This window comes from Hydra viridissima, unplaced genomic scaffold (genome assembly GCF_058129835.1).
Source record: "Hydra viridissima isolate aposymbiotic clone 2 unplaced genomic scaffold, HvirCarnegie_v1 scaffold_2, whole genome shotgun sequence".
NCBI classification, from domain to species: Eukaryota; Metazoa; Cnidaria; class Hydrozoa; order Anthoathecata; family Hydridae; genus Hydra; species Hydra viridissima.
This window is the reverse complement of record NW_028324301.1, coordinates 11,220,652-11,235,284: the sequence shown is the minus strand read 5'-3', so window position 1 is coordinate 11,235,284 and position 14,633 is coordinate 11,220,652. Positions and strand designations below refer to the sequence as shown.

The 14,633-nt window shown below is 27.9% G+C and overlaps 1 protein-coding gene across 1 annotated transcript; it reads left to right on the top strand.

Moving 5' to 3' along the window:
* The first annotated feature begins 200 nt into the window (after window positions 1-200).
* Window positions 201-14,093, top strand: LOC145190127 (phosphopentomutase-like). Its single transcript, XM_090078352.1, has 19 exons — window positions 201-1,178; window positions 3,233-3,332; window positions 3,453-3,520; window positions 3,723-3,811; window positions 4,563-4,647; window positions 7,146-7,229; window positions 7,587-7,610; window positions 7,848-8,017; window positions 8,376-8,499; window positions 8,896-8,961; window positions 9,052-9,149; window positions 9,337-9,434; window positions 9,666-9,748; window positions 9,973-10,066; window positions 10,176-10,305; window positions 11,860-11,959; window positions 12,046-12,135; window positions 13,485-13,618; window positions 13,789-14,093. The coding sequence occupies exons 1-19, from the start codon at window positions 1,071-1,073 to the stop codon at window positions 13,895-13,897; spliced, it is 1,854 nt and encodes a 617-aa protein (XP_089934478.1). The 5' UTR covers window positions 201-1,070; the 3' UTR covers window positions 13,898-14,093.
* The last annotated feature ends 540 nt before the right edge of the window (window positions 14,094-14,633 follow it).

The following is a 14,633-nucleotide window of genomic DNA, read 5'->3' as shown; positions in this document are numbered from 1 at the left end:
TTGTTTTTTTATGCAATAATAGTGATAATCTTGTTAGATTCGAGAAGAAATAATGCTTTGTGTGAAAATAAATAAATTTCACTTTTTAACAATTCATTTAGCGTATTTAAGTTGATTAAATAACGAGTAAAAGGAAAAATTCGTTACTTTTTTTAACATTTCTGACGTGCGTGTAAGGATGTTAGAATGATTACCCGACTAAATCGACTTTAAGTCGATGAGAACCCATCGTCAATTAATCGACTATTTAATTTTTCCAAGTCGACTGACGACTAGTCGTCTTTTAGTCGATTTAGTCTAAGTCGATAGCAACACTAATCATTACACCATGATCATATCCAGTGTAATAAAGCAGTCAAATTTTGTTGAAATACTTTATAGTGTGGGCCCAAAGTAAACTATTCGGATAGGAGGCTTGCTTTGTTACACTTATACCTTAAAATTTTTTGATGCTCGTCGGTCTTTTACACACTAACTTTCCTCAACTATGCATTCCCATTATTATAAGTTTTTTTTTTTTTATAAGTTAGGCTATATATACATTTTTATTTATAACTCTTTTGATGATAATTCTTATATTCTTATCTTACAAAGTCTTGATATGAGCCGGTTAAAATTAAATTTGCGTTAATACACACCCACACCTACACCCACACACATAGACACACACACACACACACACACACACACACACACACACACACACACACACACACACACACACACACACACACACACACACACAAACACACACACACACATTCACACACACAATATTCTTAGTACATTTAAAAATGATTTATTATACAATTTTTATCAGATGCTGTTAATTCTGTTTTTCTCAAAAATGTTTTATTGTTAATTATTTTAATGACCTTTTAACAATTTTTAAAGGGTATTATGTTAAAAGAAAAAATTGTATTCAAATTGCATCTTGTATTTATTCTAACAAAAGAATAAAAAATATATAGTGTATTATAGATAATATATTTAGAAGGTGACTTAATATCAACAATTTACTAAAAGATGCTTATGCTTTTAAACTTTTTTTAAAAAAAGAAGGAAAAGAGATGGCTTTGCAAACAATATTGTTAGCAGATGAAGTCTTGTTAAAATCTGTGGCATCTGGTAATGCTAAACTTGACGAAAAAATAAGAGACTATCTACAATGGGATAGGGTAAATACTTTACTCAAAAGTTTTTAGCACATATAGTTTTTCTTTTTTCTTTTAGTACACATATTAGGATGTTTCAAAAAAAAAACTTTTCAAAATTTCAATTAACATTCCTTTTGTAAGTTACTCCAACCTTAATATTAGTAGACAATTTTTTAAATTTATTTCATAATTGGACCACTCTATCAGTCCACAATGAGCCAAAAGTTCTTTTTTGGCTCTTTTTGGTCAAGTTGGGAGGATTTGTTTCATTACTGGAGCAATAAATAGCAATAGCTTATCAGAAAAAGTAATTTTTATCAATTTTAGCTCTTAAAAGTATTTTGTTTGTAGAAATGTGTCAAGTGTACCAATAGCAGAACATTGAAGTAAAATTGTCCAAAATATTTATTTTATCACTCTTATTCAGTTTAAGTAACTAGTTTCATGTTTTAAAAAGCAGCATTTTCCACAATCAGATTTTTGATCAATGTCTAATAAAGAATGTGTAATATTTATTAGTCTTATACAGTTATTTGATAGCTCAAGATTCTTTAAAACTGTTCTAACTCTAGGAAACAGTTGTTCAGGCTTCAGGTTTCAGATCTCAACTGAAGATTTTAGCCATTCTACTTCTGCTAATGGTTCCTAAATTTGTTCAGCCTATTCATATATCCACCTGTTATCTTTATGCAGTGTAAGTGTCTGGCCTTGGGATTGAATACAGCTTCTTTACAATTTCACCCTGATCTTGAACTTTTTTGTCAACAAGAGACATAGCTAGAGTAGTAGGATCTATGTACCAAGTATCTGTTTAGTGAGATCAGAATATCTTGACCTGCCTAAAAGCTAATAGTTAAACTTTTTAGCAATGTGTTTATTCTTTGCAATTTAAAGCCACTTTGATTAAATTCATCTTGATAATTTTGAGAAAACTCCAAGATTTTCTTGAACTTCTCCTGAAACCAGCTGTCAGAAATATCCTCTATCTTTATTCTGTCAAACAAACAGTATAATTTTGATTTAAAGAATTCTATTTAACCTTGAGCTTTTAAAACAGAGAGTCTGATCCATTAGTTTTATTATTTGGATAAATGTTCCATTAATTAGTAAAATGCTATCACAGACAATGTGTCTACATTCTAGGGGGAGAAAAGATCTGTCAAAGATTGTAGCTAACCAAATACACTCACCTTTTTTGTTACCATTATTGAAAAAAATAATATCAAAAAAACATCCCGCAATTAATCAGAAATAACAAAATAATCAAGAGGTTCTATGGTTAAAATTTTCTGCTCACTAAAGTTAAAAGGATTTAAGAGCATAATTTCTCTAATTTTTTTTTCCTCCTACAGTTACAGTTTTCTCTGCAACTCTGAAAAGAAACTCCAAAATCAGACACAGTATCTATAAAACTAGTTTTTACACTTGTCACTATTGTAGTATGCTGCCTAACTAAAAGTCCTTTTTTAATTTCTTTTTTTCTTTAAAATGAAAATATTTTTGTAATGAAAGTTACCAACAATTTAGAAATGAAATATCTAAATATTGTTAAATTGGTATGGTCAATTTTATAAGGAAAATTACCTCAAACTATCAAAATATAAGACAATCATCCAAACTCATCTTTTAAGGTGATTCTATAGACAAAGTTTTGCTCTGAACTTTAACATTGTGTAAATGATAGTTAATATTGCTTTTAAATTTAATTATACTGTATGAATTAAGCTAAATAAATTTTGATTTTCAAATTTGGTCAGTGGGAAGAATCCCCATCATTTGTCCAAAAAAGGTCAAAAATGAGCTTTTTGGCTCATTGTGGGGATTGACAGAGTGCTCTAATTATAAAATTAAAAAGTTAAATTTTTCTTTTAATTTAGAAAACTAATTTATTTAAATAGATTGGTCATCTAAGCAATTAATTTTAAAAAGATAAAATTTTTAATGCTCTCAATATAGATAATAATGTAAACTATAAAAAGTTGTAAATACATGTTATATGTTATCAAAATGTAGTGGTTAAAAGTTATGATTATATAATTTTTTTATATTTTTATTCAAAAAAATTATTTTTTTAGAATGAAAATACATTCAATGAAATCAAAAGCCTCGTCTTAACAAATAACTATAATGAGTTAGAAAAGAAAATTTTAACGAGGCTAGAGTTTGGTACTGCAGGTTTGTCTTCACTAATTAATCTAATATATGTAAATCCTATTTCAATATATCATTGAATGTTTGGTAAAACACTCGAATTCCTATATACTCAGTAGAAATGCTATTGCGTTTTATTTTTAGGACTAAGAGCAGCTATGGGTGCAGGATTTTCTAGAATGAATGACTTAACTGTTATCCAAACAACACAAGTAAATTGTTTCTATTTAAAATTAGTTTTTTTTTTTTTTCAACAAAATAACCAATAAAAGTTTATAAAATATATTGGTTATTTGTTTTTCTATTGTGAAAGCTTTAATATTTGCAGCAAACTTGCAAAGCTGGTAGTTCTTGTTTTCTTTTTTTATGTAAACAAGATTATATATCTTCATCAGTTTTCTATGCTCTTTTTAGGGTCTTTGTGCATATCTTTTCAAAGAATTTGTGAACCTCTCTTCTAATGGTGTTGTTATTGGTCATGATGCCCGTCATAATAGCCACAGGTTAAGTTAACAACTTAACTGTTAAATTTTTTTTCTTAAGTTCTGTAATATTACATATATATATATATATATATATATATATATATATATATATATATATATATATATATATATATATATATATATATATATATATATATATACATATATACATGTGTATATATACATATATATATATATATACATATACATATATATATATATATATATATACATATATATATACATGCACATATATTTTTGTGCATGTGTGTATATATATATAAATATAAACATACACATATATTTCTGTGCATGTTTATATATATATATATATATATATATATATATATATATATATATATATATATATATATATATATATATATATATATATATATATATATTTATATACACACACCACACACACATACATACAAACATGCACAAAAAGATTTTAAAAAGTAAAATAGAACAAAAGAAGAACTTTGTTTCTCTGTTGAGATTATTATTTTAATTTTGTTTTTTATAAATATTTGTTCTAATGCTTGGGGTGTACAATTCTAAGGGTATGCAGCTTTCTTGTATTATCTTGTTAATATGATATATTCCAAGTATTTCTTCTTATGTGCAATAATAATTTCCCATTAATATAAGTTTCACATAGGAACTTTTCTTATAAGAGATTGCACTCGTAAATTTAATTTGGATTCCATGTAAGGGCATCCTGTTTATGTGATTAAGTATGCTTACTCAATAAATTTCTCTATAGGTTTGCAAGGTTAACTGCTGCTGTCTTTCTTAATGCTGGAGTTAAAGTTTATCTATTCTCTGATATTGTTCCAACACCATATGTTGTAAGTATTTTAAAATTTTTTTGAAAATAATATATATAGATTTTTATAATCATATTATGATTTGAAACAAATTAAGTTTAAAAAAAATAAGCATTAATTCAATCATCCATTAATCAACCATACAATATATGAATGATTAATGGATGAATGAATTAAAAAAGCTCACAAATGTATGTGTAGTGTAATTAATTCAATAGTCTATTAATAATTCTAAGCCAACATAGAGGGCTTTATTCTTCATATAATAATATGTAATTAAAATATACAAACAGGTTAGTTTTAGTATACACATAATTAAACTCAATAATAATAATAAGAAGAATCAGCACATTCTACCGTACTAAGTAAACAAAATAAGTAAATAAGTTCAAATAGTTCAAATATAGTCATTTAAATATTTAGGAGGATTCCGGGATCTTCCTGAACAATGAGGGATTGATTCTTCAATAGAAATTCCTTTAGGATTTGTTAGAGAGGAAGTAGAAAAGTTCTGAGATCTTTTCGGATGGAGAGGCTCAGATGAAGGGATTGTATCAGATTCAATGGAGTTATCTTTATAGTTTTGAGATCTTTTGGAATGGAGAGGCTTAGGTGAAGGGATTGTATCAGATTAATTGGAGTTATCTTTGTAGTTATTATTTGCATCATTATCACTGATTTCCTCAGCCATTGGTGCAAGATGTCTTGTAGCAACAGTGGTCTCACGACCATCAGGCATTCTTACATGAGAATATTTACTATTAGCCTCTGAAAGCTCAATCTTTTCAACAAGAGGTCATATTTGCAGTGTCGAGCATGCCTTTTAAGCAATACAGGACTCAAGTTAGTTAACCATGTGGGAACAGAGTGCCCATTAGAAGAGCGTCAACTGAATCTGAATAATCATTCGTGAGGTGTAGCACTAGTAGAAGTGCAAAGTAAAGAATGCATTGAATGAAGGACATCGGGTAAAACATGTTCCCAGTTCATGGTAGGTAAATTCTTTGATTTAAGAGCAAGTGAAATTCCTTTCCAAATTATGCCATTGTATCTTTCACACTGACCATTGCCCTGAGGATTATAAGGAGTAGTTCTACTTAGGTTGACACCTCGAGAGTTAATAAAATTGCGGAGCTCTGTAGACATGAGTATGTATTAGGGTGGGGTGAGAAATTACTTTTTTTTGGAATTATGCTTTGTTATGGATCCTAAAAGTTGTTACTTCTCCTGAAAAACATGCCTTTAAAATTTCATAGTAATTAAGTCAGACTTAAGGGTCTCAACTTTATTTTTAAGAAACAACACAAGTTCACTTATATATAATTTTTTATTACATCATACAGAACATGTAAAAAGCCTTTTTTTTGTTTTATATATAATTTTCTATTGCAATATATAGGCTTATAAAAAGTCTGGTTTGGTTTAGTTTCCTTAATTTTTGCATAGATATTTGCATAGATAACATTCCATGTCTTTTATAATGTGTGTAGATCTTTCCAGAAACACTAGTAACATCTTGACAGCTCTTTTCACCCCTTAATATTAAGGGGTGAAAAGAGCTGTTAATGTTGTTAATGCTAACTGACCATCTTGAACATTTGCTAAATTTGGAGGGGGTAATTTCAATATTCCAATATATCAAAGATATGTGGTTATCAGCTAGAAAATTTATTTTGTTGGGACAACAAAATGATCTGATTGTGTCTGCATTTAAAAAAGCCTTTTTTCTTCTAGCAATTATAAATTTAACTACCTACTTTCTAATTTTGTTGTTTGTGTCAGAAGTTGCACTAAATAAAATATTATCTGGGTGGCTAAAGTATTAACTTCTTAGAAGAACAGATTTAACCATCTTTAACACTTTGGCCTTTTATTTTTGCAACACATTTGACATAAAATGAAAACTTTATTCAGATTTTTTTATGACATAAAACACACAAGATTATATTAGCTCTTGTTATTTCACAAGATTCTTTCTTGCTATTAGCTCTGCATATTTTATATACTTTATCGTGTGCGACTACAAGTTCCACAAAAAAATTTACTTATCAAAAAGTGTTTAGAATTACATTTATCACATTTTTATTCAGTATGTCCTGCCTAAGCATCAATCACAGCTTCAAGTTGTCTCCTGAACCTGGAACAAGTGGTCTGGATATAGTCCTTTGGTATCTTGTCCCACTTCTTCTTGATAGCAGACTTCAGGAAGTTAAAACTGTTTTAGTGGCGATGGCAAGCCCTTGACTCCATATATGCCCAGATTGAATAATCAAAAGGTGACAAGTCTGGAAATAAAGGGGACAATAACCCTTTTGATCAGTGTCAATCTTTAACTATTGAAAACATTATTGCAAGCTCCAAAATTTTTAAAAATGATTTTCTTAAAAAGGCTCTAAATGGGAATTAAAGTTGGGACCCCTAAATCTAACAGAATTATTCTCATGTCTTATATTATAACTATGGTAGCTATAAACAGCTTTTAGGACCCATGAACTCATCACAAAAAATATTTTTTCTAGCCATTCTCTGTTCTTAAATATAAATGTGCTGCTGGTATCATGATAACTGCATCTCACAATCCAAAAGAAGATAATGGTTACAAGGTAAAACTTTTATTGAAGCAAGTTTTTTTTCAAAGTATTGTAGAGGATTTTTTGGATATTTTTCTTGAACAATGTGCAATCTAATTTTGAATGGTCACTCTTAAGATTCATGTCAAATTTTTATTTTTGCAAATTTGCAAAGTTGTAATTTTTTTTTTTCTACTTTGTATGTTTTAAGCAGTTTTACAATCTGTAATTCATTTGCTTTTTTCAATCTTTCATTATACAAGTATTAATTTTTTTTAAATATATCTTTTGGCATCATTTAAGTTTTATTTTTAACTAAGAATGATAAGATGATAATATGACATAAAATTCTAATCAAATAAATAAAACTGATGCAATTTTCGTTTTTAGGTCTACTATTCCAATGGATCTCAGGTGAGATTCTAAGAATGATCTCACTGAGGAGTTCTTTTTTTATTTATTTTCTAGATCAAGTATTTGTTATGTTGGATCTAAGATTCTTCTCCACACTGTTGTTGTTGTTGTTGTTGTTGTTATTTTTGAATAATAAGATCAAATCAAAACAATCAAAATGATAAATGTTGATAATCAATTTACTTAAATGATATGATAAAAGTACTTAACATATTTACATAAATAATATTTACTTAGATAATATCTCCTCATGATGCTTGCATTGCTGAGAGTATACTTGCTAACTTAGTTCCTTTGGATAGTTCATGGGATGAACATTTTTATAAAACTAGTGAGTTATGTACTGATCCTCTTCATGAAGTGCATGAAGGTTATATGGCTGCTATTCAAAGGCATTGTCACAACAGGTATACTTCATTTGTACTCCTAGCATCTGGTATTCTGTCATTCTTAAATGAACCAATTACAAGAATCAATTTTTTGAAAATCTATTTAATGAAAAATATAACTCAAAAAATAAAGCTAGAAAAATTATAATAACTATTTTTTTTAATTTAGAAAAAGTTTTGACAAATATTTTGATAAGTTTAATTTGGTTTACCAAGTAGTACAAATAATTATACCATTTTAACTAATATTTGTCTTGAAGTCACTTTGATTTATAATGCACAAGCTATATAATGTTGTGTGCATTTCACATTTGTAAATAATTTGTTCTTTAGTAGAGTAAATCATCTTCTTTTCTAATTTATTAAATGTTTACAGGAACATTAATATGACAAGCAATCTAAACATCACATACACAGCTATGCACGGTGTTGGAGAAAAATACGAAGTTGATGCTTTTAAAGCATTTTCATTAAAGCCATTTTACACTACTGCGGCTCAGGTTAAAGCTTAATTATAAAAAAGATATAGTTTTCTGTTACAATTTTTTTCATAATTCTAAGAGTTTTTGTAACAATAAAATACTTTAAAGAAGCTGCCAAATCAGATGCAACAACAGTTTTGAAAAGCAGATTTTTATGAAAGGATTAACTATAGGTTAAATACTGTTACAATTTTTTTTGTATGTGACAATACAAAACAAGTAGTATGGAATAACTTTGTACTTTAATAACTGTGTTGTCTTAAGATGCTTTTAGTACTTTTTTTACACAGCAATCTTTATTTTCTTCATAATTTAAAACAATAGTTGTGGATTTTTTGTATTTGATAATATTTATTGACATTTTTATTACAAGAAAACATCTTTGACACAAGATATTTGTTCCATAATTTTTAGGCAAAACCTGATCCAGATTTTCCAACTGTTAAATATCCAAATCCTGAAGAAGGGAAAGGTGCATTGGTGAGTTTGGGATTAAAATATTCATTACTAATTTTCTGTGACATTCAAAACAGTTTTATCATTTTTTTAAAATCTACTTTCTTTTTACAGAAACTAGCCATGGAAACAGCTGAAGCCAACAATAGTTCGTTTATAATTGCAAATGACCCTGATGCAGATAGACTGGCTGTTGCTGAGAGACTAAAAAAGTTTTTTTTTTTTTCTTTTTTAATCCTCAAGTTAAAAGCGTGCAATTTCAAGATAATCTTAAAAAATAGCTTACCTTTTTAATGGAAATGTAATGTTGCTAAAGTTGCTTAAAGATAGTCATGTCTTTTCTATATCCTAGTTTAAGAGATTAAAAACCTTTTAAAAACTTGTAAAGTATTTTTTTAGTGGTACTTGGAAGATTTTCACTGGTAATGAGGTTGCTTTTTTATTGGGATGGTGGGCTTTCAAGAACCATAAAAGTGAACACCCAGAGCTCTATCCAAGTAAATGTAGTTGACCTCTGAATTGTGCTGAATTTTTAAAATATTCTTCAAGAAATTTTAAATAGTTATGATTAACATAAAATCTGTAATGAATAAAAATGAAAACAAATAAGGTTTAATAATAAATAATAATAAAAATAAATAAGATTTTTTATTGTAAACTAATTTTAAATGGTGAAATAGGGAAGTTATTTGGTTGTAAAAACTAAAAGTGAATCTTAATTTTTGTAGGTGACTCGGTGTACATGATATACAGTACTGTTTCTTCTCGTGTATTACGTACAATGGGTGAAATAGAAGGATTTCAAACTGAAGTATTTAATACTCTTTTTAAAATTTTGTTTTTAAATCTGTATTTTTGTTAATTCTCTGAAGGATTATAAATTTCTTTAAATCATTGGTGTTTTAGAAAAGCAATAGAAAAGCAGAAACTAATCTGTATATTCTTTCTTATCATAATGAAGTTAGTGTAATCACAGTGTAATCACAGTTTTCTGATAAATTATTTTTATATTGGTTTAATTTGTTTTTTTTTAAGGAAACATTGACCGGTTTTAAATGGATGGGGAACAAGTCCATTGAACTCTCCAAAAAAGGAAAAACTGTGTTATTTGCTTTTGAAGAGGCTATTGGTAAAAACGTCTGTTATAGGGCGCCTTTTAACTTTTGTTAACTTGAATTCTTAAATTGTACTATTTCAAAGTTTATGAACCTCTTTTAAGCTTTTATTTAAAATTTTAGGCTACATGTTTGGAACTCAAGTCTTAGATAAAGATGGAATAAGTGCAGGTGTCATCATGTCTGAGTTGGCTTGTGTTTTACATCATGAAGGAATCACTGTTGCTGAACAATTGGAAAAACTTTATGAAACGTAATAGTTTATTATGTGTCTTTAAAATAAAGCGTAGTGTAAATTGTCAACCTTTAAAGTAAAAATAGCTTTCTAAAGATACAGCTGTATGTGCCACTTTTTTCAGGGGAAATTTAAGAGGAGGAAATTAAGAGGAGGAAATTAAGAAGAAAGTTCCTGAAGTAAATATTAAAAAAATGTAAATTTATGTGTTAAAAAATATTCTTTTTAAAGACAAATAACAATTATATATATAATCATAAAATAAAATGGATTTATCTGTTAGATTGCATATTTTGATTTTTTTCAAGTATATATTTCCATTATGTTTACTAATTTTAAATGTGTTGCACCAAAATGTAAAATAAACAAAAATCAAAAAGATTCACATAATGATAATTTGATTAGATTTAAAAAGAGAAAAAGAAGCAATTAAAATAATTAGTATTATCAAGGCATTATTATAAATGTACATATTTTAGCATGCAGTGAAAGATCCATAAAACAATACAGAGATTAAGTTGAGTATTGATATTAGGAATACAATACATAACAAAATGACCCCCATGGACACTGACAAAGCATTTCAGCTAACTCTCAAACAAGTTACAAATAGTATGTATAATATCCATGGAAATTTCATTCGATGCCTAATGTAGATCTTGATGCAGGCTGTTCAAATTGCAATGAGTTTTTGGACTGGTCTTTTTCTTAAGAATGGCCTATAGTTTGAAGTCAAGCAAGTTGATATTCAGGGAATAGGGGAGGAAGATAAACTTGGGAATGTCTTTTGCAATAAGGTTTGATTAATTTTAGTTCTATAGGCAAGGGCACAATCTTGCTTAAAGATATAGTGTCTTTGGGTCTGCATAATGTTTTGGGGTTCAGAGAAGGAGCCCAAAGTGTCATTATCAAGAATAATAGTTGACTATTATTCTTGATAATATTATTAATAAAATGGAGAGTACTTTAGGTAGATAGGCTAAGTAAAACCCAAACCGTCAAGCTCTTGGTATGAGAAGAGCAACTGACCAGTCTGTTCTGCTCATTCCAAGAGCCTGACAAATATAACTTTGCTCATTCCAAGAGGCTTTGACAAATATAGTTTTGATGGTAAAATGTCTGATAAATAGTAGATGCTGAGTGTTAAATACAAATAGCAATGTTAATGTGAAGTACATCTATAAGTAAACAAAATGCAGTTTGACTTATTGATCCAATTTAAGTTCACATGCACTCTGTAAGTTATATCAGCTCATAAAAAGTTTTTTTTCCTTTAATAAACCTAACCATCTTTCCATATAACTTTTTCTTCTTTTAATTTCCCCATAAAAAAACAATATATACGTAATATATGTAATATATTAGCTGTATCATTAGTAGGACATGTAAAATCATATTTTATGTTTATGATTATTTATAAGAAAATTAATTAGCATTCATCAATACAGTTCAATTGTTAATAGAAAAGTTGAACTTCTTTTCTTTAGTTATCACAACAATTTTATTTTTTGCAAAGAATTTAAATCTAATATCATAAAGCTTGTATCATCAATTTATTTACATCAATTTTAGGTATGGTATACATATAAGTAACAACTCCTATTACATTTGCTATGATCAAAATACAATCAAAAAGATTTTTCAACGTATGAGACATTTAAACAATGGAAAGGTCAGGATTTCAATTTCAAGTTCAATATCTTTAATGACCTAAACATTTAAAATTGAATATTTTTTAAGCAATAATTTTTTTTTTAGTTCCCTGTTGCAATTGGTCCATATGAAGTTTTAAATGTGCGTGATTTATATGGTGTTGGTTTTGATAGCAGTCAGTTAAACAATAAACCGGTTACTTTTATAAGTTTTTACATACTTTTTTAAACTTTTAAGTATTCAGCATGTGACTGTAAAATCCACACTAACCTTAGTAGTTACTAGAAAAAGCAAAAATTTAAAACTACCAAATACTTTAAGAAAAAAATTATTTCATTGCTTTCTTGTGTAAATTTCACATATATTTCTCAATATGAGACCAATTGGATTTAATCATAACTTTGATCCTTTGATCCAAACCTCTTGTATATTTTTAAAGCATAGTTACTGTGCATGGTGTTCCACTGCTTGAGGAGACTTTAAAACAGTAACACTGTTGTTCAGAAATGTATAGATAGACAAGTGAGTTTAAATCAAACTGGTGAACTGGGGCCAAAAAATATTTTCTCAGGAATCTGGTACAATATCCCTTAGCCGAATCTGTGTCTTTTTAGCTATAGGAAGAGTAGCATCTTATTAGAATATTTTGGTAAGAAGGGCATGTAAAAGTGATCCATGGCCTAAAATGTTTCTCCAGGATATTGATGTACACATCTGTGTGAATTTTTAACACTAGAGTTGATGAATATAGATAGCTTTTATGGCCTTTGACAGCTTTAACAAACCTTGGCAACTTCATTTTTTTTGTTATTCCAATTAATAATTTTGTAGGCCACTCTTTTTACCCCTCTTCTAATCTTGTTATACTGTCATTTGGTGCAATGTCTTTAAGGTAAAGGTTAATTCCAACTTTACTTTTGGCACTCATGTGTTCCTAAATTTTTTTTCGTTTGTTTTATACGTTTTAAATATCAAGTTCAATGTCAATTCAACATTTGACGCCAAAGTTAGTGTGGATTTTATGACGTATGCTGAATGCTCTTATATACTTTTTATTACTTTTCACTCCGTAATTTAAGCTTTATTGATTGATTTTAACTCTTTAATTCTGCTTTTTCATTGAGTTCCTGCTCTTTCATCAAGTTTTCGTATTTGAGCTTTTTTATAGTTTGATTGTTTTTATTAGAATTTCTTTATTTATTTTTTAAAATTTTTGTTGAAATTAAATATTTAATCAAATTTCTATCAAAATGTTTGATTAGCAGTATTCTCTGTATTATGACCTTAGGATAAGTTAATAGGGGAAAGATAAAAAAAAATTTAATACTTCGTCCTAATAATAAATATCCAAGTTCAGTTTAAAAATTATCTAGTTCAGTTTTCCGCAAATCCACAATGGTAATCCACAACTGATAACCCACAAGCGATAATGAGCTCCTTTTTAGATTTGTCACACTAAAAATGAATTGTGATTGGTATAAAAAAGTAATTTGGAAGTAGCATTGAATTTTATTAGATTACATTTATTTTTAAATGTTTATTAGGTCCTTCCAACAAGCACTTCTGGTGAAATGATTACGTTCACATTTAACCAAGGATGTGTTGCCACCATACGCACCAGTGGAACTGAGCCCAAAATTAAATATTACTCCGAAATATTTACTAGACCCGGTGATGGGTAACTTAACTTTCTGTTTAATTAAATAGATAATTTAATATAACAAAAAATTTGTAAAATATTTAGAAATATTTAAAAATATTTTACGACAATTCTGCAGGTTTGAAAATATAAAAGTTGTAAAAATATTTTTGTGTCAAAATACTTTTACTTAATTTTACTTAATTTAGTATGACCAGAGATGATGCTCAAGCTAAAATTGACAACCTTATTAAACATCTTGTGGAAGAACTTCTTCAGCCAGAAGAAAACAACCTGATTGCTCGTGTTGATTCGTAAAAGTTCTCTTTTTTCTGTGTGATTTAAACCATTTTAAGCATTTTTTTTTTAATTTGAAAGAATTTGCAATCTATCTGATTACGGTGTGGCTTTTTTTTGGAATTTTTTTATTTTATAAACATTTTTATCCACGATAACTATTATTTAACAATATTGTTTTCATAGACATTTTTTAATATATATTTTCTTACATCAAGTTTAGTTTTTGTTTATTAAATATCTATGCATTAAATCGTCTCAACTATTTGCCCCATCAATGATGTAAAATTATAAAGTGGGTTCCCTCATTTGCACAGTTTAAGTTTTTTTTACAGTTTTTTTTTAAGGAAGAAAAGATTCTTCGTTGAATAGATCAAGAAAACTTTTTTTAAAGAAAAAGATTTTGTAAATCCAATTGTTCTGCTATCGTAAAAGATATTGTAGGGAGGTACAAAAATGACAAGTAGTTTCGTCATAAAACAAAAGAAATTTTTTCCAAATAATTGAATGATTTAGATCATGTGATAGATCATGTGATAGATGTGTTTCTTGGTTTTTATAAATTTGAGTTAAAGCATTATTCATAGAGTTTTCTCTTAGCATAACATGGTGGCTGACAATGTGTTATCATCTGCCATCAATCTATGCCGCATTGGTCTGAATTAATACCGAGTTATTACCTGGAGAATCAATGAAGTTGATCATTTTGTAATTAATTATTTAGATGACGTTATCTGCATTTTCACTTTATTCAAGA